General features: G+C 41.6%; 1 protein-coding gene across 3 annotated transcripts in view; it reads right to left on the minus strand.

Moving 5' to 3' along the window:
- Positions 1-2,680: 2,680 nt before the first annotated feature.
- FSD1L (fibronectin type III and SPRY domain containing 1 like) overlaps positions 2,681-17,054 on the minus strand; it is a 67,712-nt gene continuing 53,338 nt past the window's right edge. Inside the window, exons 10-14 of one of the 3 annotated variants that reach the window (XM_077249373.1) lie at positions 16,618-16,647; positions 8,816-8,916; positions 7,027-7,278; positions 4,507-4,595; positions 2,681-3,269 (exon numbers count right to left, since the gene is read on the minus strand). In XM_077249373.1, the coding sequence (XP_077105488.1) occupies positions 3,147-3,269; positions 4,507-4,595; positions 7,027-7,278; positions 8,816-8,916; positions 16,618-16,647 (595 nt within the window). In that variant the 3' untranslated portion in view covers positions 2,681-3,146. The remainder of the gene's footprint in view (positions 3,270-4,506; positions 4,596-7,026; positions 7,279-8,815; positions 8,917-16,617; positions 16,648-17,054) is intronic. The other 2 variants (XM_077249352.1, XM_077249363.1) reach the window with 2 other exon arrangements.

Genomic DNA, 17,054 nt, shown 5'->3' on the forward strand with positions numbered 1-17,054 from the left:
TGGAAACATGTGAATAAGATATTACTTTGTGATTCTCTGACTGGCATTGTGAATATTGTCACATTTTGTGCATTAATACTTGATTATTCTATAAAATGGATGGATAGCAATCATAAAATACAAGCAAGGCAAAAACAAAATAGGATGTCAAATGGATATACATAAACAAGTCAGACAAGGAGCTTAAAAGCAAGGAAAAAGTACACTGAGATCTGTATTTTTTGAGAATTTACAGTACATGTCTTCTTGGGATTACCACATTAAATTAGGAAGAATTTCCAAAATAAGTACATTTTGTATACAGGTAATGGGAGATGCATACATATATATTGAACACATTCTATATACAGTAATTGAAGCCTAGATTTTGGAGATTCTAGGTTTTATATAACCATTGTTTCACTGTTACAATACACGATAATGATGTGTATTAGCAAAAGCAACATTATTTCAACTTAAAATTCATCTCGTACTGGTGAAACGGAAATAACTTATGTCTGTGTCCCATTAAGAATGCCTTCTGGTCTGTAAAAGGAAAGTGTCACCAGGACAGGTTCCCTGTATCTCAGGTCATCGAAACATTGTCCTATCAAAGCTGAATCACTGCACAACTACAAAGTGAGCAGTCTATACCAAAGAGGGTCCATGACCCACTTTCAGCCTGCACAGTGGCTGGGGGTTTATAACTTGGAAGTACCAAGCTATTACACAGCCCTCTGCTTAGCTAGAGGTGGTTTATTGGACACAATTGCACTTAAAACTTCATGTATTATTACCTGCCTCTTACAGTTGTAATAATAAATAAATATAACCTGGTTACTTTAGGAGATACAAAACATGCATTTTTATATGCATTTTGGACCAAACATTCAAAGTGTACCTTCCATGAAAAAGCCACTGTGCTGCAGACATTTCCTTATTCCTAACTCTCATATAAAAAGTCGATAATTATTGTCTGCCATGTTATAGCTCCATGCCTAGACACCAGGTCTACACACTTACATTCCTAAATGCTTGAGTCAGTGCAGAGGCTGCTGTAATCACAGGACGTTACTAGCCATAAACTTCTCTCTACAGACACACAACACAAATCCAGTTGTAATTCCTTGTTTGTGTATGTAAGATATTAAAGTTAATTTGGATATATCATATCAACTACTTCATCTGGAAACTATTTCTTCACCAACATCAGTAGAAAGGAAGCAAAGGGCTGCTGTAATTCAAGTCTCCAGCAACTGAGCCTCATTCAAATCAATATCGTGTGCAGCCTATAATTTAATGAGAAAACCACACAAATAACTGCATTTTTTAAATGAAACTATTAAAGAAGTTGTCCACTAGTTGGACATCATCTTGTCATACCCCTCGCTTGGCCCAGATAACATAAAACCTATACTCGCCTTCTTAGCCAGCGCCGTTCCAGCGGTGTCGGCACTCGCTCCTCCCGGGGCTCTTGTGTAGTGTTGTGACATGTGATGGCGGTGCTCACTCAGCACTGGCGTCATTGTCCCAGTTTTTGGATGTTTTGAGCTGGAAGAGGAAGCTAGGGATCAGCTGTAGCCTGGACATCCTCTTCATGGTCAAAACGTCCGAAGGTGGGAACAGTGATGCCAGCGCTGATTGGGCGCAGGCATCACGTGTCAAAACACTGAACGAGAGCCCTGGGGAGAGCGAGCGCCGACACCGCTGGAACAGCACCGTCACCGCTGGAACAGCACCGTCATGGAAGGTGAATATAGGCTTTATTATGTCATCAGGGCCAAACATTTTGATCAAGAAGGGTTTGTCATAGTAGTGGACAACCCCTTTGAGTTGAATTTACACACAGAGGAATCACAGTAGGTATGCTTGGAGAATAATTTAATAGTTTTAATTAGAGTTATTTTCTTCATACACATTGCATTGTTACTCCTAAATTTTGTCTGCATATCTTATCTAAAGTGGATGCCAAAAAATATTCATTAGGGATTATTCTACTATCCTGCCTTAGGAGTATTCTTAAGGGTCCCTGCTAAATATCGGTCAATTGAACTGGTTAAAACCTTCCCTGATTCAAGTCTACAAAATGCACCAGACCCTTTAAATGATATACTGTTGTCAGGAAACCTCAGTGTAGTCAGACACAGGGTTTCCAACCGTTGGAGAGTCTGTAAAAAGAGAGGACATTTTTATACTGGCAGTAAAAACAATTTGATGCATCCATAATTCTTTTATTTTGAAGCTTGAGAATTTGTATTATGATAATATGGTCTCAGTAAATTATACAGTGGTGTTGTGCTATGGTCATACTTTCTACATGTATGCTCTTTATGCTTCAATACACTTTTCCAACGTGTCAATAAGCAATGTTTGCAACCAAAATATTTGGATATGTTCTCCACAAAAAAGAAGGTTGGCAACCCAGAATGAATACTGAATCTATTAACGGATTTTAACAAAAAACAAATCAGGAAGTGTATTCTCTGAAATTAAAAGCGCCTATAAAATGTGTTCCATATCTGAGCAGCATGTCTGAGGAGGTCATGGAATTTCTATACCTCCTGCAGTACACTTTGGTCCTATAAGAAATGATTTCTTTAACCAAACTGCTATTAAAATCAATTTGTGTGGATATTTTCCAGAACAGTTTCCGAATGAGAATATTACTTACAAGACTAAAACATCAAACAGAAGCGCTTCATATCAGTAATCGGAGCATATTTACAACAAATTAAAATAATGACAATCTTTAAAATAATATTTGTTCTACAGAACACTGGATCCCACCCAAAAAGTACAGAGGTGGGTATATGTGGAGATCAAAAATCAAGTCGTTTAATACGCCTAAAGTGAGTTACAAAGGCGGCATCCATGGTAATGACAAGCAACCTACTAGTATGGCATGTTTTCAGTCTGCCTAGTCGCTATCAACTCCGTCACTTGTGAAATCATTCGCAGCAGATACTAACACCGGATCTGAGCAGCATAGTCAGGCACCAAGGACACTGTAAGCTTCAGAGCAGCAGCGGGCAAATGACCCGGTAATGATCAGTTTGCTTCTGTTTTTGGTGAACAGCAACCATGATGTTACTAAATTAAATAAGAGATAACTAGCAATCCACTCAGATCAGAGCAAACTTTCCATTATATCATCTCATGGGGTTATGTTATTGGGCAACGCTGGTTAAGCTGCTGGATGAACCGCTCATTCCATTTTCAGTCTTCTGAAGGGTCTTGACAGCGCTTGGAACCTGTAGTCCTGTGCATAATGTGATCCCACCACACCACACCTGTAATTTACAGAAAGGCAATTTTATTCCATTTTCCTATTCTCATTGCATATCTAGAACACAGGTGTGCACAGATTACCATCCATCACATCGGCTCTTGTCAGTGGCGCTCTTCAATCTCATACGGTAAATACACAGACTAGAGATGAGCAGATTTGAATTTGCCAAACCATGTGTTTATTAGGAAATTTGATTTGAGTTAAATGTAATCTAAGCAAAGTGACTGTCCATTATTATGCTTTTGGAGTCTTTCCAGAGCATAATAAACGTAAGACGTTAAAAATATATATATATATATATATATATATATATATATATATATATAAGATGTATGAAAAGTAAAATGTATAAAAAAGCATACAAAAAAACAAAAAATACTCACCTCTCCAACCATCTCCCCTGGTCTCTACTACCCATACAGTTCTCAGCATACTGAAACCCTGGGCTAAGGCCTTCCATCTGCGAAAAGGCCCGGGAGGTCCAGAGACTGGCTGGACTTAGTCTCCACTGAAAGTCCTGGCTTAGAGAACACATCGCAAGTTGCGTTGTCACAACCTTACGACACGCACACGAGATGTCCCCATCCTGCCTGGAAGTCTTGGCCCAGTATGAAGAGGCGCCGAGTTTAAGTGTGCGGTGATGGTGATAAGAGATGCGGAGGATCGTAAGCAGTGGAGGTGGCCAGAGAGGTATATGGGTTTTATGTCTGTTTTTTTTTTTTAACCTTTTGCTGACTCTCTAGGAGGTCAGCAAAAATGATGGTTAACTGTCCAGCATTTTACTGAGTTATCATGAAGAAAATGACAAAAAAAATTATCCATATTCTGAAGATTACGGATTTTAGTGAAATTGAGAGTAAAATTCAATTCCACTCACATAAATGTGCCCATCCCTACCTAGGACCCAATATTACAGTATTAACCTATCAAAAGGTTTTTGGTTTGAATGAGAAAAATAAAAGTGCCCAAAGGAAACCTACGTAAACTGAAGAACATACAATCTACATGCAGAGGCTGGACCAATCCAAATAGAACACAGGAACCCAGGGCTTCAAGCTACTAGTGCAATCAACCTCCATGTCACAAGCATATTGGTACATCTACAAAAACCTCAGTGAAAACATATTGAAAAATTACAGCTTATTACAGGATATAAATCCAATTACTACTTCTTCCCTTTGGAACACAAGGTTTGTCATGATATTTGCTGGGAACATAATGGCGCTTTTTATACTAACCATAAATCCAGGGACAACCGGTTGTGTAAACTTTGTTTTAAAGCTATACAATAATTGCTTTTTGTCGGCGTTGTAAAATGAAAGTTGACCTGCAAACAAAAACAAGGAAATAAATACATAAATGAAACAACGTATCAGCAATAAAATCAAAAAAGAATTAAGACCTCAAGCAGACTTTATTTTTAAAACATATATGGTAAGAAAGAAAATGTATTGTTGATTTTTTTTAATACAATGTTTCTCAGATTTTCCAAAACTCTTAAACAGTCCTATATACAATTTTCATTCACAAGAGAGTTTGTAAAATTATTGTCTCATCTTGATCACCCTTTTGAAAATTCTATACTAGAGCACATGGATGTTCTGGCTGATCCTGCCCTTTCATGTGCAATAGTATATAGTTGCTCATTCACTTGAATAGATGACAGGTAATACTATATTTGTCCAGTAGTGGTCACTGCAGAAAAAATGTATAGCCAGGAGAGGACATCTAAACATTTGAGGTTAGAGAGGCTGAACCTATGGCTTCTTTCACACTTGCGTCAGTACGGGGCCGTCACAAAGCGTCGGCGCGACGTACCGACGGACGTTGTGAATATTTGACACAACGTGGGCAGGGGATGTAGTTTTTCAACGCATCTGCTGCCCATTCTAAAGTCCCGGGGAGGAGGGGGCGGAGTTCCGGCCGCGCATGCGCGGTAGGAATTGCAGGATCCGACGTCCGAAAAAAGGTTCCCTTGAACGTTTTTTCGTGACGACGGTCCGCCAAATACCGACGCATCCAGTGCACGACGGACGCAACGTATGGCTATACGTTGCGATCCGTCGGCAATACATGTCTATGGAAAAAAAAACGCATCCTGCGGGCACATTTGCAGGATGTGTTTTTTTCCCCCAAAACGACGCATTGTGATGGATCAATAAAGACGGAAGTGTGAAAGTAGCCTTAGGTGATCAGATAAAAAAGCTGCAGGCTTCCATTTAAAAAATATTTTAGCCAACATATGGTTTCAAAATTCCTGTGTTTCTCAGCAAAAAAAAAAAGTATAAACCAATCTGACTATTTCCAAATAAGATTATTTTTTTTATTATTATTTTATCTTTTATGCACATTTTCACTTTCTCTGGACAAAGTAGTGTGTACACTAAATGACATTCTTCTAGTCCAGCCACATTTTTTAATGGAATGGACTGAAAAGGTAGAATGTTGTTGTTCTAAGGCTCTTTTTGAGAATTTAATAGACTTAATTCCCCAAAATGTCCCAAATAAATCAAAAAGTCATTCATTTGTCAAATTCAGTTTTGCCATGTGAATGAATGAGGGAAATGTATTGTATATTAATGTAAAGGGTTTGTGTCATCATCTCTCGGTCTACAACCTTTCTGGTTGAAGGGGGCAATGTGCTCCAGACACTTGCAATGGTGGTCAGAACTGAGGCCTCCCCCAGGCTGCAAGCATTGCCTCTGCTAGGATGGGAAGAGCACAGGCGGACTAAGGCTGGGGGAATCCAGCGATCCGGCCAGGTACAGAGGAACGTGAGCAGGCATAAAGCTTACTTGCGCGCTTCTATCCTCAGTAACCGGACATTCTAACATTGCCATGTAAGGGGGAACCTTGGCAGTGAGCCATATACTATACAATACCTCCTTTGTTGAGAACAGATTTGTAATGAGAGGTAAATTACAAAGCTGATTGTTTTTACAAGCACATTGCAATTTTATCCAATTAAGAACTTGAGAAAATGTCAACTTTTAGCACAATATGATGTACATGTACATCAGCACTAAAGTTGATGGAGGCAAACTCTGTCCAAGCGTGGTAAATGCCGGCTACGTCATATAGCCAAAATCTGTGCCTCACTGCAAGAGCGAAGATGAGCTCCAATCACTGCTGTATTATTTAGATACGGCTTTCGATCTGACAGTGGCATTTAAATGGAGCATCACTTCCATCCACCACTGGCATCGTGATTGCTCACTATAAACATAAAATAAACATATCTGGTACCTTTAAAAGTCGCGTCTATCGAAAGTTAATTAGCTCATATAGTAAATGCCATAAAGTGAAATGCCAGAATTGTGATTTGTCAGTCACCACATCTCATTGAAAAATGCAAAAAAAACCAAACAAACAAAAGACATCGTATGTACTCCAAAGTGGTATAACAAACAAAACATCGAGGAAAAAAGGAAAGCTCTCACACAGCTCCATTGCTGAAATAATTATAATGTTAATGGTTTCCGGAAATAGCCACACATACCAAAATAATAAAAATAATGTAGGCAAATTTGGTAGCATCGTAATATAAAAAGTTATAGCTGTCGGGAAAATAGGAAGGTGTGGTAGGGGGAGAAATGCAAACGTAGAAACCAGAATTGGCTGTGGAGGCAAGGGGTTACTAACAGATGTTGTGGTTTTTGGAAAGCATCCATATCTGTCCATACTAATCTATTCTTCCTACCATTTCATTATTCAGACATACCGTATTTAATAAGATAAAAGGGAGAACAATACCGTACCTCCATCAAAGTCGCAGTATACACCTATTCTTTCCGGTACGGCCACTTCCAGGGCTTTGGCTTTGTTGTTATGCTTTGCAGCAAATGTCGCCTGCAGCCAGTTGTTCACATGTAAGCACCAGCTTGTATTGGTCTTTCCTAGCTGGTCAAACTTGCCAATTGTTTTATACGAGACCCCCACACTGTAGGATTTGCAGTCCTTCTGAGCCTTCACTTCCCAGTAATATTGCCCACTTTCAATTGCCGTGTCACCTGTTTGTAGAACCATCCAATAGTCATTAGAAGACAATTCGGCTGAATTATTTAATCATTTTGCTGGCTAGATTTACAGAGTACTTTAATATAAGAGCATTTTATATCTAAAAAAAAGTGCAGTGCCTGTGGGGCTTTGTGGCATGGAATCACGAGGTCTCAGCCTTACAGCATGGGTGCTGTGGGGCAACATGCCGCTCACCCTGCTGGTGACCCATCGCTGTGGCAGTGGTTGGCACATTGCACCGCATCTGTAAGGTCAGAAACCCACAGAAGTTTGCTGTGACATGGCAGTGGGCTTCACACAGTTTGAGCAGAAAGATAAACTAAGAATCTCATGTTCAGTTTGGTAAATTATTGCTTAGTTGCAATAAACCTGTGTAAGTTGTGGATGTGCGGCCGTGTCTTTCTACAGCTATGATACATAAATGTCTGATAGACTGGGTCTCACCTCTTGGACCTAATCTATCTTCAGTCTGACCCCTGTGCCAACAATGAGGTAGTCAGGCATGTATGGCTCTATAAATTCACTAGGCTTACTTGTTTGTTTTTAGAAGACCTAAAAAAGTGAATAGAAGACAGGCACAGCCATGTCTCCTTTCATATCCGCTACCTCTTCCTGGCCTATTCTCAGACGTTTCATCTCTAATTTTCAATCACACTTGGTCAGTGGTTCCCCAGAGGTTTTCCAGTTGGCAAAAATCATGAAACTTCCGTTCCTACTTCAAAGATACTTAGTGTTGAGGTGGGTAAAGTTAAATGAAAACGGTCAGAAAAAAAAAAGAATCAAAATTATACCGGTAGCCAAAGTGTAATCTGCAATAAATACCGTTATAAATATGGGTGGCAGGTGAACAGAGTTATATTCTCCCTACAGCCACTCCCTTCCAGTCATTGGGGAGAGCCCCGCGGCAGTTAACAGTTGGAGCTCAGTACACAGTGAGTGCAAACTAATCACACACCTTGATCCTTGACTGACGACCTGCTCAACCGCATGTGTGGGCGCAGAGCAAAGTGTCAGGGGAGTGAATACAGCACTGACAGGGTAGTATAGTGAGCACTGAGTGTTCACCCGCTGCAGTATTGGGCGAGAGGTGACCAAGCAAAGTAGTCAAGGAAGGGAGTGCAGATGAGTGGGGGGACTGGATCTCCTTACATCTGTATATGGAGAAACTTGTCAGTTAAGCAGGGTCGGGAGGGGAAAATGAAGTACGTCGTGGCTTCCATGGCTAGTCAGCTTGGCCACTTCTTCTCTGCCTGCCACTGATTCATGTGGTTCAAGCGGTATGAATAACCCGACAAGCTCCCTTTATGGAGCACGGGCTGGAAAACACTGCTTTAGGTATTGGTGGTAGACCGCGAATCACCACTGCAAAGATGAAGTGATACGAAGTCAAAAAAAGACAAAAGAACATTCTACACATTATAACATGCCCTCCATTCATATTTATAAACTGCAGGAAACAAAATGATCATCTCAATGAGGATGTTCTGGACAGAGACTCCATCTTTCCTGCATGTTAAGTGCAGCACTTACCCAACACTGTATACGATTCTCCTGTGAATCGATCCCTGCTTCCCCTCCCCATCGAAGGCCTAGAAGTGACAGATGTTCTCTTCGGTGACGGAGTTGCACTTCTATAAAAGAAGAAATCAGGACAAATGAGATTTATGAGGAAATAAATGTGTATACTCTTCTGTCACATGGATATACTATCAACCATTCTACTACTGAAGATCCGATCCTACAGTAACAACGTCCTATTCATGCATCTACCTGAATATATAATACATACAGACAGACAGACATACCTACAAATACACACAGTGCAAGCAAAGTCATGAACTCCCATTGTTTCAGATGGGCATTACGTTTATATAGCGTCCCACTGGTGGGTGTCCATTGATGGGCCGCGGTCCTGCTCAGCCCTTATTCACATTGAGGTCATTTTTGACACATGGTAAGGTTTTAATACTAGAGGTTAGGACCATGCCGATTGGGTACACCTTCGCTGGTGGGATGGATTTTAGTTTTTTCTTGTTTTGTTTTTAATCAAAAACAGGGTTTACCAAGTACCCTGTTATTTATATGCACTATTGTGTTTAGTTTCTTACTTACAGCAGGGTATATGTTATTTAAAAAAAAAAAAAAATTAGAAAGACTATCCGCTGACCCTAAGTAGTAGAAAACAAAGCACAAACCCCTCATGCGGAGTAAATCGTTGTGACTGATTGTTCTAAGTGACTTGTGGCTATGTACAATCCTGTGGCTTACATCCCAAGATGGTTGCTTTGTTACTTTCAATACATATTCAAATATTGGCTTATGTCTCCCCAGAAACGGAACACCTTTGAGCGCAAGTACAATGTATTGATATGATCAACCAAACTATTTGGGCAATACTACAATGCTATTTCAGGTTACCTTTGAAAACAAAATAAACCCCTAATTTTCTAAGCGAAAAGCAAAGCTATTATTGCAATGTAATTTGGAGAGGATTGTCATTATACTTGTAATGATACACAATTAAAAATGTGGTTAGCTTCTATTGTATGTTCGATTTGTGTTAGCAAAGATCACATCCAAAAGGTTTAATAAGTACATATTTTATGCATTCCAATGTAAATAGCATAAAAGTCATTCTAATTCCTAACTACATGCAATAAAAGGTGGAATGATTACTGTTATATGACCATTAGATGTCCAAGACTGTTACTTTGTACATGTCTTCCTGAGTGTATATAAATGTTATAAAACACATTTTATGTTCTACAAATAAGAAAGGAATAAAATGATACCTGGGTGATGAAATCCGTCTAGTGGTTGTTATTTAAAGTGAACCTGTCACCAGGTTTGGCCGATAAAAGATATGACCACCACCTTTCAGGGCTGATATAGAGCATTCTATAATTCTGTATATCTGTCCCCAACCCGACCTGTAAGAGAAGAAAAATAACTTTTATTATACTCACCTGCGGGGCGGTGTGGTCCGATGGGTGTCACTGGTCTTGGTCCGGCGCCTCCCTCCTTGCGATGCTTCGTGTGGATGACGCGTCTCCTCGGCACCGTGCTCCTGTGCAGGCGTATTCTGCCCTATTGAGGGCAGAGCAAAGTACTGCAGTGCGCAGGCGCCGGGAAAGGTCAAAGAGCCCCGGCGCATGCGCACTGTAGTACTTTACTCTGCCCTCAACAAGGCAGAGAAGTGCGCCTAGGCCACAGCGCTGTGCCGAGGAGGCTGTGTGGATGACGAAGGGACATGTCATCCACACGAAGCAAGCAGGAGGATGGGGATCATAAGAAGATGGGAGGCGTCTGACCAAGACCAGCGACGCCCATTGGACCGCCGCCCTGGCAAGTATAATAAAAGTTATTTTTCTTCTCTTACAGGTCGGGTTGGAGGCAGATATACAGTATTCTAGAATGCTGTATATCAACCCTGAAACGTGACAGCCGTATCTCTTAGGCTACTTTCACACTAGCGTTTTTTTGCATACATCGCAATGCGTCGTTTTGGCGAAAAAACGCATCCTGCAAAGTCGTCTGCAGGATGCATTTTTTCCCCATAGACTAACATTAGCGACGCATTGCGACGTATTGACACACGTCGCAACCGTCGTGCGACGGTTGTGTCGTGTTGTGGCGGACCGCCGGCAGCAAAAAACGTTGCATGTAACGTTTTTTTGCACCAACGATCCGCCATTTCCGACCGCGCATGCGCGGCCGGAACTCCGCCCCCACCTCCCCGCACCTCACAATGGGGCAGCGGATGCGTGGAAAAACAGCATCCGCTGCCCCCGTTGTGCGGCGCTTGCACAGTATGCGTCGGTATGTCGGGCCGACGCTAGTGTGAAAGTAGCCTTAGACAAACCTGGTGACAGGTTCCCTTTAATCTTTATTTAGAGTTAGAGATTCTTGAGCTCCTGGGCGGCCTGTAAGGGGGGGGGTCTTCATGTGGTGCTCTGCTTATATATTTATAATGATGCCTTATGACAGGTCACTGATCCTTCAGTGACCTGCCCCCTATTTTACATACTGAATATTAAAAATAATATATATATATTTATTTTATTTGGAGATATACATGTATCCAGGTGCCATCTTTGTGGAGACAATTTTCTTTTCTCTAGCAAAACGGCGCAGGCCATTTTTTTTTCTGAATACATGTATATCACCAAATAAAATAATGACATGGATATTTTAGATGCGATCATGCTACAGCGCAGGCGCCGCCGACTGCCTGCTGAATGTGATTTTTTTTTTTCACAGCATATTATATTCAGTATGTAAAATAGGGGCAGGTCACTGAAGAATCAGGGACTTGTCATAAGCCATCAGTATGGACAAAATAAGTAAGAAGAAATCTAAATAATATTTGTGAAGTAGCAGTTTTCGTCTTAAGTATAGCCATTAGTCATTTGTTGAACATAGAAGAACCAGCATTTGTAAGGTTTAGATTATTAAAATTTGGGTTCATAGCTGGGTGGGGTCAGTAAAACCTATAAAGCAGCTAATGGCGCAAACATTGTTTTTCATAATAACCACAGGTGAGGCTCAGCTACATTGTCATTTAAAGGGAACCTGTCACCCCCAAAATGGAAGTTGAGCTAAGCCCACCGGCATCAGGGGCTCATCTACAGCATTCTGTAATGCTGTAGATAAGCCCCCGATGTATCCTGAAATATGAGAAAAGAGCTTAGATTATACTCACCCAGGGGCAGTCCGGTCCGATGGGCATCGTGGTCCGGGGCCTCCCATCTTCTTATGATGACGTCCTCTTCTTGTCTTCACGCCGCGGCTCTGGCACAGGCGTACTTTGTCTGTCCTGTTGAGGGCAGAGCAAAGTACTGCAGTGCGCAGGCACTGGGAAAGGTCAGAGAGGCCTGGCGCCTGCGCACTGCAGTACTCTGCTCTGCCCTCAACAGGGCAGACAAAGTGCGCCTGTGCCAGAGCCGCGGCGTGAAGACAAGAAGAGGACGTCATCATAAGAAGATAGGAGGCCCCGGACCGGACCCCTATCGGACTGGACCACACCGGACCGCTCCTGGGTGAGTATAATCTAACCTCTTTTTCTCATCTTTCAGGATACATCGGGGGCTTATCTACAGCATTACAGAATGCTGTAGATAAGCCCCTGATGCCGGTGGGCTTAGCTCAACTTCCATTTTTGGGGTGACAGGTTCCCTTTAATGGGAACCTGTCACTTGATTAATGCTGTCCACACAACAGGAGGCATAAGTCAGGGCCTGGTTACGTGACAGTGGTGTTTTAGAGAAAAATAGAGTGTGAGGAACCAACCGGGGACCATATCCAGAGAAGAGACTATTATTTCACAATTTTGTCCTATTTAATTCTAGTGATAATATAAAAATAGGTGCCCACTCCCAAAATCAAAACATTATTACAAAATCCTAGGTAAATATACCACCCAGGGAGAAGAGAGTGAGTGAAATGAACGAGTCAATATTACAAAAAAGTTTTTATTTTATTATTAGCTGGGCGAAACATGCGCGTCGGGGCAGAGGGACAGGACTTATTCACCATTTTGTATGCTGCAAGGATCAGGTATGAATTCTGTGCACTGGTTCTGTGCACAAGCTTTGAATTACAGCCACTAGTATGTGTTGTCACTATTTATGAATATCATGATGTTTTTAACCTCATTTTGCTCATGGATATAGATTTGCTTGGGACACGAGACACCTTTGTTTTGATATATTGGAGCTTTGTGTCATCACTGACTACCATTGACAATTTTTTTTACCTGACAGCAATTATTATTATTTTGAGTCCCAAGTCCCTCTTTTTTTCAATCCTGGATCTTTCTTAATATTTTATTTATTGATTATCATGTTACTGACCTAATAAAATAATTTTTTCCTTTTTTTTAATATTGACTTGTTGATTTGACTCACTCCCTTCTCCCTGGGTGGTATATTTACCTAGGATTTTGTGATAATACAGAGAAGAGACAAGTCTGGTGCTTCCCAGCGGCTTTCACCCCGCACTGCTCCAGCTGACTGACAAGTCTGGCACTATGGAAAGACCTCTCAATCACTGGAAGCAGCACTGGGAGAAGACAGAGGGTGGCGGGCTTGGACTAGTCTCTTTTTGGGTCATGGTCCCCAATTGGTTTTTCACACTGCATTCCACTGAAACATCGGAGCATTTCAGAGGAAAATATGCCAGGCTTAGATTTATGCTACTTGTTAGGGTAGAATGAAATCAGTGGACAAGAGAGATATACAAGTTTCTGGTGTTGTGTCAACCATACATAGGAAGAGCTCACATATACCGATGCTGGACAAGACATCTTTTCTAACACTGGGAGCTCCAGGAGGCACTGGGGTAGAAAAAGCTCAAATCCAGAGTGTGATATAAAGGGCATCTTGTATCTTCTTGACCTAATCGCCATGAAACATCAAAGTGTATGGACAACTTTACATTTTAAATGAACGAATCTCCATCATTTTCCAATTTTAGCATTTATATGCCATCATATAATTTTAACAGTGTACTACTTTTAGTAGGCAAATTTGTTGAAAAAAAATTAGCGACATTCAAAGTGCAACCAAAGAAAAACTGCAAAAAATAATTTAAAAAATTTCAACAGGCCAAATCCAATAGTCACATTCAAAATGCAAATAAAAATTGAAAAGACTAGAACATAAAGTTTTGGAAGAATTTACTTACCAAATGAAAGGGTAGCATACGAAAGCATGAAAAAGAAATAAAAGATACAAGCCAGGCTTAGAACCAAAACGTAACACAAACCGGAGTCCTTTTGGGGTTCATGGAGAGCCCTCTTCGGGGGAGTCCTGCCTCCATGTTCTAGAAGTGAAGGCAGAGACTCCAGAGCATTTCCCCAGTACAGGAGATCATTTATGGGCAACATCGTTACATTGTTTCCGTCATTGCTTATGGCTGGTGATGATGAATACATAGGAATTACCGGTATAACTTACAAAGCCAACTAAGTATTTACCCATAAATGATGAATGCATACAGGGAAAAAAAAAAAAAAGTTACATTTCCAGCAACAAAAATCCAGCAGCCTGACTGAGATAAAAGAAAGCGCATATAATTTTCCAATTAGCAAAGTAATGTGCAAGGCTTATGTACTTATAAAAAAAAGCTGCAAGTAAGCTTGTAAACAGGACCAGGCTTAGGACTGTAGATTCCTGGATCTGTCAAGGGGGATATTTTACACCTATGAAACGGAGGTAGGGTTCATGCACGGGCCATCATTTCAGGCATCCCCCAAAAGGCTAAACAACTTCAGATATGACATCCCCTCTCCTATGCCAATTACGCCTTGTTCAAGACGTGAATGAGGATTGCGCCCCCCTACTTGGTCTGGACGCTGCCACCTCACTTGAGATCACTTAAAAGGGGTATTTCAGACTCATTCTTTCCTGACCACACAAGTGGCGCCAAGTGGAGTTGAATGGAGCAATTAGCCGCACACTCACTCTGCCAGTCCATTTAAAGTGTATGCGCTGAGAAAGATAACGGACTTAGAATAGAATGCCAGGGTGCATGGGCGACTAGCAACTCCTAATCAGCTCATCCAGGTCGCTGCCTTGCTGCCAGGTGACAATGGTGGACACAAGTGACAGCAGTTGGACCCACATCCGTCCAACAAATTCCCAGTTCTCTAGTGGATAGGTGAACATTTTAAACTTTTAAAAGGGGTTGTCTGGTCCAAGTCACTCTGTGTGACTGCAGACTTAGGAATCTCCCCAGATCATGCACTGTGCGCTGCGGAAATTAGCAGGTTTCTGAGCTGGAACCGGTGGGTACTTATGCGTTATACATATTCCTGGACAGAGCCCATCCAGTGGGTGCGGCCTCACTCCATACACTTGTATACAGCGAGGCCGCAACCTTTAGCTGGTCATTAGACGGGGCGCGTCCTTGCTCAGTAAAAGTGTATGGAGCGAGGCCACAACCACTAGTCAGGGTCTGGCCGGGATTATATGTAACGCATACGTACCCTCTGGTCCCAGAGAACAGACAACCCCTATAATTATAGATTCAGCTCCTCATAATTTTCACAATCTCTTTTTGTTGCTGCCAAGCATCAACATAAATGGGAACCTGTCATCAGATTCATACCGCTCGACCTACGGACAGCCTGCAGCAGAGCTTCGAAAAGAAGTGCCAGCTGGGAACCAGAGCCAGCTTCTCCCCAACCCGCTCCAGTTATTGTGTGGCATAGGAAGAGACCCATCATTCAGCTGGTGAGGGGTGGGGAAAAGGGAACCAGGGACCACACTGGACTAGTCCGGTCTCTCTCCGGCTTGTCAAACTATTCCCTCTAAAACACCACAACATTTGAGCGTGAACCATACTTGGCTGGATCGGGCAGCATTATTCTAATGACAGGTTCTCTTCCAAAAGAGACAATTCATCAAGCGGTTTGAGCCAAAAAGTGGCTAAAATTACGTCAGAAATATTCCAATGACCGGAATAATTTCTTACACTTGTGGATGGCAGCTGAAAAATGTGCCAAATTCACTAAAAGGCACAAGCCTATTACAGGGAACCTGTCACCTTGGAAAATGCCATTTACTTGCAGATATAGGGTTAACCTGCAGGTAGTGTTACAATGCTACCAGGCCGCATTATTGAAAGTGTGGCTTCCGGGAGCTGCAGACTTGGAGATGTGCATGGAACAACTCCAGTCACCACCCACTGTATGCCCACCCCAGCACTTTGACTGATAGCCGACTCTGCAGTACATCTATGTAGAGGGAGCGGTCAAAGTGCCGAAGTGTGACTAACTGCTCCATGCAAGCCTCCATGACAAAGCCGGCAGCTGCAGGGAGAACATAATGTCATTCTCTTCCAGTAGCCGCACTTTCAGTGAGGCGCCCGGGCAGCATTGTGAAGACATTTACCTGCAGATTAACCCCTTACCTGTAGGCAACTTGCGTTTTTCAAGGTGATTGGTTCCTTTCATTAATTTGCCACACTTTACTCCAGCGCACCCTGAATCAAAACAGGAATACAAAAGGCTAGTCTTGTCAAATGAGTTCCAAATTGTTTATAGGGGCCAATTATGTGCTGCAAACCTGTCCGCAGCGCCAAAACCGCGCCTTGTGTGAACTCAACCTTACATTCTACTTTAGTTAGAAAAAAAATAATTTTTATATATATTTATTTATGTCAGAGAGTAAAATAAAGACAAATGCTTTCTGTGATCTAAGGAAGGCTGGCAAGATTGTTTGCATGGAGAATTCAAAGGAAACTAGGTGTTAGAAACAATTTAATGCTAGAAATTTCCAGGCAAGTCAGAAGAAAGGTCCTAGTGCTATTCATATCTACATTTTCTTCACCTGGGACTGTTCTTCAAGGTAACATGGCCACTGTCAGACAACAGAAACAAGCACAATGGTGAGTAATTTGGTTTTCACAGTACATGAGCAGAATGATGATAGAAATGGAGAAGTGTGTCAGTTTGCTTCACAGAGAAATTGCATATTTATAGGTCTTAATGTAGTAATAATATACATTGTGAATCCAGGTAAACAATTTCAACGTTTCCTTTGCTTTAAATCTAGGCGGGAGTAAAAATGCATCATATAATCCTGGCCATGCCCAATTCCTTTAAGATTTTTGAATGAATAGTCAAAGTTGTAATTTTAATATGAACATCTGTCATTGAAAATCATATAGATGAGATAATGGGCAGCACGGTGGCTCAGTGGTTAACACTGTTTTGCAGCGCTGGGGTCCTGGGTTCAAATCCCAACAAGGACAACATCTGCAAGAG

The sequence above is a fragment of the Ranitomeya variabilis genome, chromosome 1, assembly GCF_051348905.1.
Source record: "Ranitomeya variabilis isolate aRanVar5 chromosome 1, aRanVar5.hap1, whole genome shotgun sequence".
Classification (NCBI taxonomy): domain Eukaryota; kingdom Metazoa; phylum Chordata; class Amphibia; order Anura; family Dendrobatidae; genus Ranitomeya; species Ranitomeya variabilis.